This window comes from Theropithecus gelada, chromosome 20, assembly GCF_003255815.1.
Source record: "Theropithecus gelada isolate Dixy chromosome 20, Tgel_1.0, whole genome shotgun sequence".
Taxonomy (NCBI): domain Eukaryota; kingdom Metazoa; phylum Chordata; class Mammalia; order Primates; family Cercopithecidae; genus Theropithecus; species Theropithecus gelada.
The window spans coordinates 41,818,144-41,834,839 of NC_037688.1; the positions used below are offsets into that span (position 1 = coordinate 41,818,144).

Consider the following 16,696-nt stretch of genomic DNA (forward strand, 5'->3'; position numbering starts at 1 on the left):
TTTTTTTTTTTTTTTTTGAGACGGAGTCTTGCTCTGTCACCCAGGCTGGAGTGCAGTGGCTGGATCTCAGCTTACTGCAAGCTCCGCCTCCTGGGTTCACGCCATTCTCCTGCCTCAGCCTCCAGAGTAGCTGGGACTACAGGCATCCGCCACCACACCCGGCTAGTTTTTTGTATTTTTTTTTTAGTAGAGACGGGGTTTCACCGTGTTAGCCAGGATGGTCTCGATCTCCTGACCTCGTGATCCGCCTGTCTCGGCCTCCCAAAGTGCTGGGATTACAGGCTTGAGCCACCGCGCCCGGCCTTTTTTTTTTTTTTTTTCAGGCAGAGTCTGGCTCTGTCGCCCAGGCTGGAGTGCAATAGCCTGTTCCTGGCTCACTGCAACCTCCACCTCCTGGGTTCAAGCGATTCTCCTGCCTCAGCCTCCCGTGTAGCTGGGATGACAGGCATGTGCCACCACGCCCAGCTAAGTTTTGTAGTTTTAGTAGAGATGGGATTTCACCATGTTGGCCAGGCTGGTCTCGAACTCCTGACCTCAAGTGATCCACCTGCCTCAGCCTCCCAAAGTGCTGGGGTTACAGGTGTGAGCCACCGCACCCAGCCCACATCCCCCATATTTTCACCTTGCTGAAGGAAATGCCATTTGTTCTTGTTCAATTCTTTAAGATTTTATGATTAACCGCTTGAGAATCTATTGCTGGTTTGTAACAGCTGAGCACGGTGCAGAGTTACCTGAAAGCACTTTCTGTCGTTAAGATGTATTTCTATGTCCATCCTATGAAGGTCTGTCTGAATATAGCTACACGTAGAGGGAAAGAAATGAAAACAGGAGAGAGGAAAGAAAGGGGTGAGTCTGTGAGGCACGATGGGGAATTCTCTCAGAGTGGCATGACCCTCTGCCCAGAGGCCATGACTGGGATTACCAGGAGCCCATATGTGCCAGACCCGTGCCCTGAGGGAGAAGGAGGCATCAGCCAACGTCTCTGTGCGCGAGCTCGGTGGCAGAGAAAACAGACACAGTTATTGTTGGGGGGCTGCTGTCCAAGGAGCTAATTCTAGAGAGTCTGAGGGAAGCTGGGTTCAGGGGTGTGCCCTCTCGGGTAGCAGGAGGGTGTGGAATAGCCAGTGGCTGGGGGAGCAGAGCCAGGAGAGAAGGGCATGGACATGAGCTGTGCCCAGGGAGTGGCCACCCCACCCCCAGGCCTAACTTTCAGAGTCCTGTGTTCCCTTGGGCCTTTCTTGGATGTGGCAACAGAATAGTTTGTGACATTGGGTGAAAACGCAGAACTGGCGTGGTGCATTGTAGAGTGACTGTTGTGAAAACAGAAACTTTCAAACACATCTTTTCTTCTGTGAATAGAATATGTGCTTTCCGAAGATTGAGGTCATCTCGAACTTGAGTGATGACAGTGACCCTGAACTGGACTACACGTCACTCCCTGTGCTGGAAAACCTGCCCGCAGACACTCTGTCAAATATATTTGCAGTCTCTAAAGATACCTCAAAGGCGGCTCGGGCGCCCTTCACAGGCATCTTTATAAAAGAAGCTAAGAGGGACTTGGAAATCCCAAAACAAGACACTGAGTCCCCACGACCCCTGATCCAGGAGCTCAGCGATGAGGACCCCTCTGGCCAGCCACCGATGTCCCCCACCTGCCAAAGAGACGCTGCACCACTCACTTCCAGTGGAGACGGGGACAACGACTTCCTTGCAGCCTCTTCTTCAGGTAAGAGCATGGGGCCAAGAGCACAGTGGAGATGGTGTTGGCTCCCCGGCCTGGGATGGGTGGGGCAGGGCAGTCACTCAGCCTTACCCCAAGCTTTCATGTTCCTGGAGGGGTCACCTAGAACAGACCACACAGATCCTCTGAAGGTCCCATTCCTGAGTTCACGGCTCTGAAGCTGCCACTTGCTGGTAGCCAGCCTGGGCCAGAAAGCTGCTGAGCCAGCCTGTTCTTGGGCAGCCAAGTCTGACTGTGTGTGAGGGTCACAAGGCACCTGTGGTCATGCAGATCTCCTGGGGCGGGGGCCTAAGGACCCTGCATTTCCACCCCCTCTTCACCATCCCTGGCCTCAGCCTTTCTAGACCAAGGCTTTTGGAGGGGACCACCGACACCACTGCTGGGGAGTGTGGGGCAAGCGAGGTGACAGCCGCAGAGGGCGTGGCTGCTCCATAGTGACCCAGGCCTGGGTGAATCACAGGCCAGTCCTACTGGCCTTCAAGGTGGGGAAGGCAAAGGGAAGGCGGCCAGAGGCCTGGCTGCAGAAGACCCAGGAAAACATGCTGAATGTACTGAGGCCTCCCCTCATACTGCAGGCTGGCACATGCACCTGGCAGATGTGGTTTGGGGGAACAGCTGGTTAGTGCTGAGGACAAGCAAGCTGGGCTGTTTTTTCATTCAGCACCTGCCTTCAGGTGCACCCCCAAATCAGGGGCTGTGTGGTGCCTGGACCATTCTACTCTCACCCAACACGCATCGGTGGCCGGGCTTTTTTCTGAAGACAGCTGCCTGGCTGACTCCAGACTTGCAGGCAAGAAGCAGGGAGGGCTTGAGTGCATTTCCCGGGAACACTGAGTGGCCTTCTCTTTCACTCTAGGAACCAGCACAGAAAAGAGAAGTGCAGTCTGAGCTGGAGCCTGTGGAGCCTCGGGTGGGGGCAGGCCTGGAGGACACGGAATAATTTTTGTTTTGTTTTGAGACAGTCTTGCACTGTGGCCTAGGCTGGAGTGTAATGATGTGCTCTCGGCTCACTGCAACCACTGCCTCCTAGGTTCAAGCAATTCTCCTGCCTCAGCCTCTGAAGTAGCTAGGATTACAGCGTCACAACGCTGACTAGTTTTTGTATTTTTAGTAGAGATGGGGTTTCACCATGTTGACCAGGCTGGTCTTGAACTCCTGACCTCAGGTGATCTGCCTGCCTCGGCCTCCCAAAGTGGTGGGATTACAGGTATGAGCCACCACGCCCAGTCAAGGACACTGAATTTGGCCTGGACTGAACCCCAAGGCTGCCCCCGTCCTTGGAGTCACAGTGACAGGGAGAAAGCACAGGTCACCCTTCCTTCCACAGTGCCGACTGAGAGCGCCACCACACCCTCAGAGACGTGTCGGAGTTGCCCAGCCCAGCTCGGCCCACGTGGGACCTCACTGCATTCCCAGCACCGAAAGCATCATAGTTCCCCCCAGTTATATGTAGCATAAATGGTTTAATTATAAATGTCTCCTTTAGGCATGATAAACATTTTAACACCCACGCGAGTCGATGTATGATTGGGCTATCTCCTATTTGTGTGAGTCACATGCAATTCCTTTCACCAGCCACCCTGAAAAAATACTTTTCTCTTACTGTGTCATCAGAAACCAGACAGACCCAGGTCCCTGCAAAATCTCCAGTGGGTCTTTTCCCCATAGGAAAGCAGAATCTTCCACTGCAGCTAGAGAAACTCAGAGGATAAGGGACTTAATGCTTCAGACATCAAAATGAGAAGGGGAGAGAGGAAAGAAAGGGGGGAGTCCGTGAGGCACAACGGAGAATTCTCCCAAAGTGATATGACCGTGACCCTCTCCTCAGAGGGCACTATCAAGAGCCCACAGGTGCCAGACCCACGTCCCGAGGGAGAAGGAACATCAGCCATCATCTCTGTGCGTGAGCTCAGTGTCAGATAGTTACTGTGGCGGGATGCTGTCCAGCCTAAAAAATGTGACCATTCCGATTCATCTTCAGCTGACAAGTTTATTTAATCCCTGAACCTGGATCCAAGGCATCTCCCTGTACAAAACATCAGACTGTGGCAGAGATTGACAAAGCAACCCAAAACAGCAGCTGCCGACGGCCGCCGTGCCCACCTCAGCAGCAGCTCTGTGGGGGCCTCACTCCACCCTCACCGAACACAAGGAGGAGCCAGCACTACTGCCCCATTTCACCAGACAGGAAGGCACGAGAACTGAGACCTGCCTGAGGCCCCCACAGCTGGGGGGCAGCGGAGCCCTGTCTCCCAGCACAGACTAGAATCCCAGTAACACAGGCCCGCCAGCACCTCCAACCTGCCTTTTGGGATGATCCTCAGGCGAATATACAAAATACAGAAGAAACTACTATTATATTTTGTTGCCCTATCCCTTCAACTTGGCTCCAACTTGCTTGGCTCATCATCACAGTGGCCTCCAGAAGGTGGCGAGCTCTGCTTTTTTTCTTTTGAGACAGAGTCTTGCTCTGTCGCCCAGGCTGGAGTGCAGTGGCCAGATCTCGGCTCAGTGCAAGCTCTGCCTCCCGGGTTCATGCCATTCTCCTGCCTCAGTCTCCTGAGTAGCTGGGACTACAGGGGCCCGCCACCTCGCCCGGCTAGTTTTTTGTATTTTTAGTAGAGACGGGGTTTCACCGTGTTAGCCAGGATGGTCTTGATCTCCTGACCTCGTGATCCGCCCGTCTCGGCCTCCCAAAGTGCTGGGATTACAGGCTTGAGCCACGGCACCCGGCGAGCTCTGCTTCTTAAGTTTCAACTGTGGAAGGCACATCTGGTCCCGGAGGAAGGATGAGGGGCTCTCTGGGGCTTGAGGGCAGGCCACCTTGTGTCCTCAGAAGCCCATTCGAGGCTTCTTCCGGGGGCGCTGAGAGCCAGAGAGGATGGGTGTGTGCTGCTGGGAGCGGGTGGTCCAGACGCTGGAGGCCTGGGAGGAGGGGGGTGTGGTGGCACATCCTGGGGTGCCCCTTTGGGGTGGCAGCTTAGCCATGTAGTCATGGAGCATCTGCCGCCGCTCTGCGGGGACGCCCTGGGCACACGCATCCGGAGTCAGCTCCTGGGAGGGTGGGGTCATGGGGGGCTGGGGCAGAGCATCAGCAGGTGGCCACTCAGGGCTGTGAGGGGGGCTGGTGTCCTCTGAGGGGTCCATATGGCCACTGAGCGAAAAGGTGCTGGACAGCTGGGTCCGGCGCTTGGGCCGCCTGGGCTGTCTCCCGGGCCCTGAGGTCCTGCCCTGCTGCCTCTCCCACCAGGCAGCCCCTCGGCCTGCCCAGGCTTCCCCCAGGCGCTCACTGAGCTTGTCCTCTGGGCCTGACTCGGGTGCAGGGGGTGGCTCTGCCGCAGGGAGGGAGCCCAGGTCTCTCTGCAGCAGGAGCCGCCCTTGGGCCATGGCCTTGCGGAGCACGTCCGGCCGCTGCCCTTCCTCTTCCTCCCGCCGCAGCTCTATGCTACCCAGCAGCTGGCGGTGCGTGAAGGTGGGTGCTGTCCACACAGGAGGAGCCAGGGGCACTTTTAGCAGGGCCTTCAGCCACTGGCTGCAGCCGGCAGTGTCCTGCGAGGTCCAGGAAGCAGTGGGGGCACGACAGTCAGATTCAGTGTCGCTGCGAGGCCCGGAGTCTCTGCGGTGGTCGGAGTCCGCCTGGGGGCGGAGCTGCTGGTAGAAGACGTCTCCCGCCGCCGAGAGCTGGAAGAGCACCAGGCCTGGTGTGGGCGCCGAGGGCAAGGGTGGGACGACGGCGGCCAGACCTGGTGACAGGAATGACAATGACCTCCAGGGACTGGCGGGGAGAGGGGGTGTTTTCCACTGCGCCCCCCAAGCTCACTCCCCTGCCCCAGCACACCTATGGTTGGTGCTTTCAGGCGCTCCTGCAGCCGCCACTGGCTCTTAGGCTCCAGCAGAGGAAATGCAGGGAGGGAGTCAGTCCTGGAAGGAAGAGACTGGGGGGGGCCTGCCAGGCGCGGCACCGACGCCCCTTCTCCTGAGGAGGGACAGATAGCTGAGGCCCCATCCAGGCTCCGACCGCCCCACCTCCCACACGCCGCCCACCCTGGCCTAGACCCTCACCAGCCAGGTGCAGCAGTTGCAGCTGCCCACCCTGGCCTCCGAGGAGCAGGGGCTGCACGCAGCCGGGTCGGGGCGGAGGCAGCAGTCGGGCCAGCAGGAGTGGGGAGGGGAGGCCATGGTTCCACTTCAGCATCGGCACCAGGGGGAGGCGCTCGTCCACTAGGTAGAGAGAGAACTGGGGCCCGAGAAAGAAGGGGGATGTGGCCGAACCTGGGAGCTGAGCTGTGTAGCGGCCCTCCAGGCCCCATGTGGCTCTCCGGGTGAGTACAGAGCCCTGAGGGGCAGCAGCATCTCCCATCAGCCTCCAAGTGCCTCTCAGACCGCACCTGCCAGCCCTGAACAGGAAGTGCTTCCCGAGTGGGTGGCACCTTCACCGATTCTGACCAACAGCCAGGTGGACAGACAGAACAAGTGGGAAAGGTGTGCTCAGAAGAGGTGTGGGGGAGCCTTGCCAGCAGAAACTTGCCTGGCCTTCCCGCAGCCACCCCCACACTCTCCTGACCCCAGAGCCTATGCTGGAGGCATGCCTACAAACGTCCCCAGGAGGGCAGGGGGAGGACGGACCTGCTCCCTCAGAGCCCCTGCCTCCTGCACAGCAGAAACTGTCCAGCTCTGCACGAAAGCCCCACCCCGAGGCTCCTCCTGCCCCACCGTTCCACCCCTGGCTGTACCTTGAAGCCCTTACTAAGGGGAGGCCCTGGGAGAGCTTCCCCACCTGCCTGTTAGCACCGGCTGTGGGATCCACTGCGTGCTGGGGCCACAGATTCATCCAGGGTTGAGTCTGGTTTGCTGGGTGGTTGTCTGGGCCCAGCAGAGCCACTGGTAAGCAGCAGCCTCTAGTGCCCATCTGAGACAGAGCAGAGGTGGGGCGGGGCGGCGGTGTGTGCCACTCACCTGGGTACAGACGAGATGGAGAGTAGGGGGCAGGCATTCAGAGCTGGAGTGCCCCAGGTACTGGGTGAGCAGGACACGCTCCCCTTTCTGGCACGAAGCCTCTGCGCCCACACGAAAAAGCAACAGACCACAGCCCGGCGGGCCCTGGAAGAGAAACACAGGGTCAGCCCTCCCCACAGTCCCAGGCCCATGACGCCATCCTCGCCCAGGCCGCAGCCAGCCTGGGACTCACTGCTCTGCGGCTGCTCCCGCAGTCAGGGCAGATCTCCTGCCGCCACCCCATACCTGAGTGTCAACCATCTTCACTCCAGTGCGGTCACCCACAGTCAGCACCCGAGGGTGGGCGGTGAAGTCTGCCCAACGCCAGGAAGAGGAGTCCCGGAACACAAGGGTCTCGGGGTCCTTGTAGACTTGCTGCAGCCTTGGGGAGATGGGCAAGCCATGGGTAGGGGGGACAGGCTGACGTGGAAGGGAATCAAGGGTCGCGACATGCTGAACAGGGAGTGATGGGCCAGGGTTCAGTGTGTTAGGGTGGGGGGTTTCATGGGAAGTGGCAATACCCATCCTCAGGGCTCCACAGGCAGACGGCTCCTGAGCGGCTGCAGATGGCCAGCTCCCCGGGCAGGTGAGGGCTACAGGGCAGGAACGCATTCACATCAGGCTGCTCGCCCCTGCCCCCAGCCCCTCCTCACTGACCAGACTGACTCCCCCTCACCTGAGGCTGATCCCTGTGGCCCCCTTCTCCACCTGCATTGCCTGCAGAAGGCTTGGCTGCCACTGTTTACCGAACTTCCACACGGCACAATGGTAGTCAGAGCGGACGGCCAGCAGAGCTGAGGAGGGATGGAAAGGGTCAGGGGTCAGGGGTCAGGCAGCAGGTCAGCCAGTGAGGGAGGAACATGTGTAAGGGCCTTACTTTCTCCCTGGACAGTGCATGTCACCACCTGCCGGACAGGTCCCTGGAGCTGGATGCGTCCAGGGTTCCCAAGGAATTGGGGACTGTCACCTGGGCTCAGAACAACCTCTTGGAAATCTGGGCCTCTCACTAAGGATCAGTGCACGAGCTGTGGCCACTGCAAGCCCCACATTCCTGCCCTTCCCTGGACCATGCCAAGAGCACCTCCTCCACCAGACGGGAGCCCGCTGGGATCTCCTGTCTTGCAAGAAAGGATACGCAGCCTGTCCAGGGCGCCTCCAGCAGGGTAGACCAGCTGCCCGAACTGGGGTGTCCTTCCAGGCACCCAGGCCAGCGCACCCCCAGTGCAGGCCTCATCCAGAAGCAGCTGCTCCCACCGCAGCACCAGCTCCTCGTGCAGCAGCTCTGCCAAGTGGCTCGCCACCGATGTGCCCAGGATGGGGCCCCCAAGGATAGAGAAGCGGCGCTGTCGGTTGCTGAGGTAAGCCCAGGGACACCTGGGGACCAGAGAACAGCAGGAGGATCACTCAGTGGCACTCAGGGGAGGACAGGTCCCATCCCAAGGAGGCCAAGTGCAGTGGACACATTTCTTATTTACCTAGAATTTCTTCCTTTGGGAAACCACCCCATCCTGTTCCCATGCCCTGGAAGCAATCATGTGACCCAGACCTGGCCATCAACAATATTCCATTGCCCTTGCCACAGCGACTGGTTCACAGATGGGTGTGAGACCCAAGCCAAGCCAACCAAACTCCTTTCTGGGACTTCTGGTGCCTCAGGAAGGACACTGGCTCTTTCCTTAGATCATAAGCCATCTTGCTGCTACCTACAGACAGCCTGTCTAGGAACTGTGCAGGAAGAGGCAAGTGGACGACAGAGTAAAGAGAGACACAGCTCTACGAATATTATTTGAACACCTGGATGCAGCCATGCCTGAAGTCCACAAATTTAAATCTGCTTTCCCCTGAGATGATTTGGAGTTGGAAGTCTGGTATAAGAAAGTACAGCTCAGACTGCATGGAGCAGGTGGGAAGTGGGTATGACAGAAACCTGGATGTGCGTCCTAGCACCTCCTATATCCCCACCACCAGCTACGTCTATCCATCTCCTCCTTTCTCATTAGCCACTTGCCCCCAGGGCTGGTGTCCACCGAGGTCCTGGAGCAGTTTCTTCACACTGACCACTGTCGTCTTCTTAGTGCGGCTCTGCATGAAAAGGCCTCGTCAAGCTCACACACCCTCAAGTTCACCCCTGAAGGACAGCAGGGAGTCCCTACCCCTGGTGTCATGGGCCACTCACCCCTGCTCCCTCCAGCTTGAAATTCTCCAGCATCAGCTTCCCCAGCGGTGCAAAGGCTACGTCTCCATGATCCCAGAGGAACCGGCTGATCTGGGGAGAGGAGGAGGCCAGGTCACTAAGCATAGTCTCCAGGCTACGTAGCACTGTCCCCCGTGGGCCCACTCACCTGCTCAGTAACATCCAGCACGACTCGGGGTCGCCTCCGATACCGGTACCCTCCGCGGAAAAGCAGGTCCCGGGCAGTCAGGCCAGGGTCCCAGGGATCTGAGGAGGAGGTTACGGAAAGGGCTGGGGAGGGCACAGGAGTGCAGCCAGATGCCCTGGGCGACTGGAGGCATCCAAGGGCCCTGAGCGAGCACAGGCTTAGCAGGGAGAGGAAGGTCTCAGGAGTGGGAGCTGCGGGAAGAATAGGTGGAGCAGTGTGGAATGAGCCCGGAGGAATGAGACTCTCACCGATGAGGGAAGGCAGCATGGGGAGAGGCCCAGGGGTCGCCGGCTCCCACAGCAGGTCCTTGGTCACATGCAGTGCCCCGTTCTGAAGGGAAGACAATCACAACGACAGTATCATGATGAGTGCCTTCCCCAGGCCAGGCGCTGCGCAGGCATTCATCTTTTATCAACTCATCCAATCCTCACAACAATCCTGCGAAGTTGGGATGACTGGCATTGTCACACTACCACCTGCCCCAGATGACAGAGCTGGTAAAGAGAATAGCTGGGATGTAAACCAGGCAGCCTGACCCCAGAGTTCATGTTTCTGACCTCCACCTGTGCTGGCTCTCAAAGAAGGAAGCCCCTCATGCCACCAGTGGCTGGTCCACATCCCACTTAACCTCACTTCCATTCAGGAGACCTTGCAGTCACTCTGGGAGCCCGGCAGGCGGTTCCACCTCCCTTTGCTGGGCTGGCCTGAGATGTTTCAGCTCAAATGACACAGATCTAGCAAACCAGACTCCTCGAGGAGCCCCAATTTGATGTCAGACCTTCCCTCATAAGGAAGCCATCCCTGACCCCTGTTCCCCAAGCCCCCACTCCACTCTCTTTTTATTTGCTCATCCATTTGCCTCTGCCAGGCCTCACTCCTAGACAGGGTGCTTCCAAGGGGAACTAGGGGGCTGAGGATTCTAAGCAAAGGGCCAGTGTCCCTCCAGAGGCACCAGAAACCCTGGCAGGTCTATCCTCCCCTCTCCCAATCCTACTACGCTGTTTCAGCATCCTTCTGGTTTCATTCCAAGCTCTGATCACATTTTGTAAACACCTTATCCATTGGATAAAGTTCACTTGTTTATTCTCGCTCAACTCAGCTCTCCGTTCCAGGAAGGAAGGGGTCAACCGACTGATTCAGGCAGCATTTCCAGGGTCTCACATGGCATCCGGCATAGTGGGGGCATCCGTCTAGGGATGGCAGGGTAGCCCACGTACCCCAGAGGAGGTGGCACAGCCTGTGTCTCAGCAGACTTGTGTGAATGCCACCCCACTCTGTGGCCTTTCAACTGGTGTGAATGTGAGACAGGGGACCCAGGAAGGGGTGCCCCTGGAGCTGCCAGGGCCCCTGCCTCCATCCTCACCTCTGAGTGCTGGGGCTGGGTCTCTGGCAGAGTCAGCGCATGTTGCCAGCTGCACATGAAAGAGAGGTCAGGGATGTCGCTCAGACCAAGGGGTCCCGTCATAAACAACGCGGGGCGGAGGGAGTGGGGGAAGTCCATCCCGGAAGTAAGGACCAAGCACCACACTGGCCACCTCGAGAGACTGGAAGCTGGTAAGGGGTGCCAGGGTTCCTGAGGAGAGAAAAGTGCACGATGGAAAGCATATGCTCTTTGAGGAAGCAGATAACAAAAAACAAATACGTAGCCCAATGCCAAGCAGTACTGAGAACTGTATTAAAGCAAACCACCCGTCCAGGAGAAGGGGATCTGGTAATGGGCTGAGGGCACGGTTTCAGCAAAGCCAGCCAGGAAAAGTCTCGTTGAGAAGGTGGCATTTGAGCACAGCCTGAACCCAGTGAAGGAGAGAACCACGTACACAACTGTGGAGAGGGTTCCAGGCAAAACGATCAACAACTGTGAAAATCCTAGAGCAGTGAAGTGTGTGAGAAACGAGGCAGCCAGAGTGAGCGAGGTGGAGAGCGGTAGAGATGGAGTCAGATAGACGGCAAGGGGCAGCCTCTCTCACAGCTCGGAACGTCATCATACATTTACAGACTACACCCCCAAGACGCTGGAGTTACTCCACAGCCACGGACTGCATCTCAGCATTGTCTTCCTACCGTCAAGCACAGTGCCTCCCAGAAAATGCACTACGGGTTGAATAAAAATAAATTTCTATCACAAGAGGCCCGGCGCGGTGGCTCATGCCGGTAATCCTAGCACTTTGGGAGGCCAAGGCGGGTGGATCACCTGAGGTCGGGAGTTCGAGACTGGCCTGACCAACATGGAGAAACCTGGTCTCTACCAAAAATACAAAATTAGCCGGGCGTGGTGATGCATGCCTGTAATCCCAGTTACTCGGGAGGCTGAGGCAGGAGAATTCCTTGAAGCCGGGAGGCGGAGGTTGCAGTGAGCTGAGATCGCACCATTGTACTGCAGCCTGGGCAACAAGTGCGAAACTCCATCTCGAGAAAAAAAAATTATATCACAAGGCTTTGGTAAATACAGTCCTCTAGAAGTATGAGCAGCCATAGCATCCCTCCTTTTTAATTAACAAAATAAAACGGGGGCAAAAATAACAGCAGCTCTCACTGACCAAGCGCCAGCATCTATCTGCCAGGCGCAAGCTAAATGCTGCACTCTTCTACCGCAGCCCCTGTTACGGAGTTCAGGAAACCAAGGCTCAGCAAGAACTTTAGTTCAACAGCTCTTAGCTGCCACATCCAAGACTTGATTCCCATCCGATTCAGAGGCAGAGCTCTGAACCACTGCTCTCGCATGCACCCAAACGCAAACGCTAGCATTAGAGTCTCGCTAAACAAAAATCTTTTCCCTTTGGCCGAGTGCGGTGGCTCCCGCCTGTAATCCCCGCACTTGGAGAGGCCAAGGCGGGTGGATCACCTGAGGCCAGAAGTTTGAGACCAGCCCGGCCAATATAGTAAAACCTTGTCTCTACTAAAAATACAAAAATTAGCAGGGCGTGGTGGTGCACACCTGTAATCGCAGCTACTGAGGAGGCTGGGGCACGAGAATCGCTTGAATCTGGGAGGTAGAGGTTGCAGTGAGCTGGGATCATGCCACAGCACTCCAGTCTGGGTGACAGAGCAAGACTCTATCTCAAAAATAAAATAGAAACAAAAATATTTTCTCTTGGAACCGCATAACCTGAAACGATCCTAGGCAGGCGGAGAGGGCTGGTGGAGCGCACGACCCCACAAAAGCCCTCAGACAAGGCAGCCTCGACTTCCCCGGCCGGCTTCCTGCCCTCGCTGCGGGCTCTCCAGGCCCCTTTAGACCTCCCAGGCTACAGGACTCAGTCGGGTCCGCACTAACGACAGGCCGGGGACTGCGAAACGTGAGCCAGCCGCGGGGACGGGGGATTGGGGGAGTCCCTCCCCTCCTACATCTGCGGGTCCACTCCTCTCGAACATGCCCAGTCCGCGCGGAGGGGGGCATGTACTTACGTGACCCCGGTCTCGTCGTGGTCGTCTGGAAAATGGGCTTCGGCGTGATGCTCGCCGGACCCTGACACCACGAGGGAAATTTTAAGTAGAACCCCAGCTTTGGCACTCAGGATGGGTCAGCGCCGCCGCAGCTACTCACGGTCTTCCGGTTTGGACCGGAAGTGCCTGCTGGTGAGGCAGGAAGTCCCACCTCCCAGCCAGGCCTCTTAGGGTCCTGGCGCGCCCCCTCCCGGGAGGAGAGGGAACGGGCGTGCAGGCGGCGCGTGGGCTGCGGAAATAAAGCTCCCTCGAGTTCCAATAGTGGAGGCCGGGTGGACTTAGGTTCGAATCCCACATCTGCTTCATCAATTTCCTCAGCGTTGTATTAAATTAATCATTTAACGAACTCTCACGGAGCACCTACTATAAGCCAGACACTGTATTAGTCAGTAGGTATCCTACTGATTGTCCTTAAATCCCAAGAAGCGGGCTTCACAAATAAGGGTACAAATACCTCCTAAGAGTGAGGCTTTTCCAGGGGTGGTCGTGCAGGGAGAGCTTTAGGCAGTGGTCCTCAAACTCTAGCTAGTGTGCGTCAGCATTAGCACCTGGAGGGCTTGTTAAAACACAGTCTCCAATTCGGTGAGTCTGGGGTGGGGCCTGATAATTTGCCTAAGTTCCCTTCCCAGGTGATGCTGATACTGCGTATCTGGGGCCCATGCTGTAAGAACCGCTGTCCAGTCATAAACCTTACAATTATCCTAACATAGTAGTTCTCAAACTTGAGTGAGCCTTAGAACCACCTGGGGGACTTGTTATAAGTATGCTAGGTTCCACCCTACCTCTACCCCCTTATTTGCTAATTCAGTAGGTCTGGGATGTGGCCCAAGAGTCTGCATTTCTAGCAAGTTCCCAGATGGTGCTGGTCCAGGGGCCATACTTTGAGAACCGTTGCTTCAAAGAATCAATTTCCAAATTCTCAGCTGTCATCTGTATCTTTATTTTATTTTTTTGAGATGGAGGCTAGAGTGCAGAGGCATGACCTCGGCTCACTGCAACCTCCGCCTCCTGGGTTCAAGCAATTCTCCTGCCTCAGCTTCCCGAGTGGCTGGGATTACAGGCCTGCAGCACCATGCCCGGCTAATTTTTGTATTTTTAGTAGAGGTGGGGTTTCACCATGTTGGTCAAGCTGGTCGAACTCCTGACCTCAAGTGATCCGCCTGCCTTGGCCTCCCAAAGTGCTGGGATTACAGGATGAGCCACCGTGCCTGGCCTATATTTTTTTTTCTGGAAGTTTTTACCTGGACTAAAAGTGTCAGCAGGGCTGTGTTCCTTTTGGGAGGTTCTAAGGAAGAGTCCACTGTGTTGCCCTTTCTGGCTTCGGGAAGCTGCCTGTGTTCCTTGGCTCATGACCCCTTTCCATCTTCGAAGCCAGCAATGCCAGCTGGATTCTTCTCATGAGGCCATCTCTCTGGTTTTGACTCTTCTGTCTCCCTCTTTCCCATGTAAGAACCCATGTGATTATAGTGGGCCCACCCAGGTAATCCAGGATAATCTTCCTATGTTATTTATTTTTTTGAGACAGGGTCTCACTCCATTGCCCAGGCTAGGGTGCAGTGGTACCATCATGGCTCACTGCAGCCTCAACTTCCCAGGCTCAGATGATTTTCCCACCTCAGTCTCTCGAGTAGCTGGGATTACAGGCACGCGCCACCATGCCTGGCTAATTTTTTTTTTTTTTTTTTTTGAGACAGGGTTTCACTCTGTCACCCAGGTTGGACTGCAGTGGTGTGATCTTGGCTCACTGCAACCTCCGTCTTCCAGGTTCAAACGATTCTCCTGCCTCAGCCTCCCGAGTAGCTGGGATGACAGGTGCCTGCCACCACACTCAGCTAATTTTTCTATTTTTAGTAGAGACAGGGTTTCACCATATTGGCCAGGCTGGTCTTGAACTCCTGGCCCTTTGATCCACCCGCCTCGGCTTCCCAAAGTGCTGAGAATACAGGCATGAGCCACCGCGCCCAGCCTAATTTTTGTAGTTTTTGTTGAGATGGGATTTCATTATGTTGCCCAGGTTGGTCTTGAACTCCTGGGCTCAAGCTACCCTCCTACCTCAGCTTCCCAAAGTGCTGGGGTTACAGGCATGAGCCCTATTTTAAAGTCAGCTGATTAGCAACCTTACTTCCACCTGCAACCTTAATGCCCCCTTGCCAAATAATATACTCATAGGTTCTGGGGATTAGGCTGTAGGCATCTTTGGGGGAACGATTATTTTGCCTACCACACTAATATTCTATATTACCCTTATAAAACACCTATCCAGCTCTGGCACTGGGAGACCAATTCCATTTCTTCCTTCCCTCCTTTCTCTAAATAAGCCATTATCAATTTGCTTTTGTAACTGACATATACTTAACATGCAGTAAAGCACACAAGTCTTAAATGTACAACTCATTGAGTTTTTATTAATACATACATAGAAACCCACATAAACACCACCCAGATCAAGACAGAGAACATTTCTATCACTCAAGAAAGTTTCAGCCAGGCACAGTGGCTCATGCCTGTAATTCCAGCACTTTGGGAGGCTGAGGTGGGAGGGTTGATTGAGTCCAGGAGTTCAAGACCAGACTGGGCAACATAGCAAGACCCCTGTCTCTACAAAAAAATTTTTTTTTAAAGAAAATTCCCTGGCACCACTTTCCGGTCAATACTTCCTTAAAGAAGGAACCACTGTTTGGACTCTTATCACCATAGATTAGTTTTGCCATTTCAAGAACTTTACATAAGTGGAATCATGGAGAGGATGTGTCTGGCTTCTTCTGCACCCTGTGCCTAATAGATTCACCTGTGTTGTGCACGCAGCTGTTGGTTCCTTTTTAAATTACTGAGTCGTGTTCCATTGTATGAATATACCACCATTTACTTGTTCACGCAACCTCCTGTTGGTGAGCGCTTGGGGCATTATTGGGTTTGATGACTTTGTGGAAGTCTCTCTGTGGATATGTGCAGCCCTCAGTCCATTTCTGGACATCTGCTGTGCTGTCCCTTCACTCTCCTGGGCCTCATCCCACTCTCTGGGCTGCACACACACACAAAATGGAATTGTTCTTCCTGATGTCAATCCTTGACATGTTGAGAAGGCCGATTACCCAGCCCACCACCCCTGCTCCTCCCAAGTCAAAGGTTCTGGGAGAACTCCACCACCTGCTCCTTATATGCCCCAGCATGCTCACTGTCACAATCCTGGTGAGCGCTGATAGGCCCAGCTTCAGCAGCAGCAGCAGCAGCAGCAGCAAGCACTGTGACAAATCTTACAGACACCGGTCATGCTTTCCCAAGTAAGTGGCTACTGTAAGACTCAGTTAAACGTGCAGCCTCCTTCAAGCAAACACGCGTTGCATCACAGTAAGCCTCGTGTAAATTGTCTTCATCCTTGTATTCATCTTATTTTTCCTATTTCTCTTTATCTGTAGCTCCTCACTTTAAACAATTGTTATCTTGTGGTATTTTTATGAATCAACTCAAAATCCCTTCTTGGGGGGAAAAAGGCAGAGTGTCAAATGGCTATTTAATTTTTTTTTTTTTTTTTTTTTGAGACGGAGTCTTGCTCTGTTGCCCATGCTGGAGTGCAGTGCCACAATCTCAGCTCACTGCAGCTTCTGCCTCCCAGGTTCAAGTGATTCTTCTGCCTCACCCTCCTGAGTAGCTGGGACTACAGGCGTGCGCCACCACGCCAGGCTACATTTTGCATCAAATGGCTAATTCTTAGCTTGAGAGCACTTCTGTTTGACTTCTGAAAGGCCTGCAGTGAAATTTTATAGCGTGGATTCCAATGACCCTGCTGACAGTGTGAACCCGGAATTCCTGTGTTGAAGTCTCCAGGCTCAGCCAGTGAAGCAGCTGAGCAGCCTATGATGTGGAGGTCCCTAGGGGCCTACGGCAGGAGCCAGAGCGTGGAACTGGACCTGAGGCCCCCAGATCCTCCTCCCCCGCCTTCAAGGCTCCGCGACCACCCACGGTTAGAGAAGCAGCTGCTAGAGCAACCCCTCACCCACCTGCCGGAACTTCCGTTCAGGCAGTGAGACGTTGGCCTCAGCCATAAGCATCCAAGCCGCCGCGGTTGGGAGACTAGCTTTCCCATTGGCAGGATGCACTGTCCGTCAGAGACCTAAGGGCTCTCATTGGCCAGCGG

General features: G+C 55.4%; 2 protein-coding genes across 3 annotated transcripts in view; one reads left to right on the top strand and one right to left on the bottom strand.

The window, feature by feature from the left end:
* The window catches only part of DNAAF1 (dynein axonemal assembly factor 1), a 33,694-nt gene extending 30,520 nt beyond the window's left edge, over positions 1 to 3,174 (top strand). Inside the window, 3 exon segments of the mRNA XM_025371377.1 lie at positions 1,360 to 1,726; positions 3,069 to 3,104; positions 3,107 to 3,174. Of these exon segments, the coding sequence (XP_025227162.1) occupies positions 1,360 to 1,726; positions 3,069 to 3,104; positions 3,107 to 3,174 (471 nt within the window).
* A 1,252-nt stretch (positions 3,175 to 4,426) lies between these two features.
* On the bottom strand, positions 4,427 to 12,692 carry TAF1C (TATA-box binding protein associated factor, RNA polymerase I subunit C). Of its 2 annotated transcripts, XM_025371249.1 has the most exons (15): positions 12,523 to 12,692; positions 10,481 to 10,690; positions 9,366 to 9,447; positions 9,079 to 9,176; positions 8,913 to 9,002; positions 8,745 to 8,818; positions 7,872 to 8,110; positions 7,614 to 7,730; positions 7,413 to 7,530; positions 7,258 to 7,329; positions 6,983 to 7,118; positions 6,698 to 6,841; positions 5,804 to 5,978; positions 5,580 to 5,717; positions 4,427 to 5,484 (listed from the first exon to the last, which is right to left on the bottom strand). In XM_025371249.1, the coding sequence occupies exons 2-15, from the start codon at positions 10,616 to 10,618 to the stop codon at positions 4,574 to 4,576; spliced, it is 2,532 nt and encodes an 843-aa protein (XP_025227034.1). In that variant the 5' UTR covers positions 10,619 to 10,690; positions 12,523 to 12,692; the 3' UTR covers positions 4,427 to 4,573. The 2 variants fall into 2 exon arrangements, with proteins under 2 accessions (XP_025227034.1, XP_025227035.1); XM_025371250.1 differs by lacking the exons at positions 8,745 to 8,818; positions 8,913 to 9,002; positions 9,079 to 9,176; positions 9,366 to 9,447 and having other exon boundaries at positions 10,481 to 10,529; positions 12,523 to 12,679.
* Between the last annotated feature and the right edge of the window lie 4,004 nt (positions 12,693 to 16,696).

Excerpts from the sequence above, each read along its gene's own strand:
- TAF1C (XM_025371249.1), bottom strand. The coding sequence starts at position 10,618 with ATGGACTTCCCCCACTCCCTCCGCCCCGCGTTGTTTATGACGGGACCC. Across the intron at positions 7,330-7,412 it reads GCCACAGGGATCAGCCTCAG|CCCTCACCTGCCCGGGGAGC; the intron begins GTGAGGGGGAGT and ends CCTGCCCTGTAG. Across the intron at positions 6,842-6,982 it reads TGAAGATGGTTGACACTCAG|GGCCCGCCGGGCTGTGGTCT; the intron begins GTATGGGGTGGC and ends TTTCTCTTCCAG.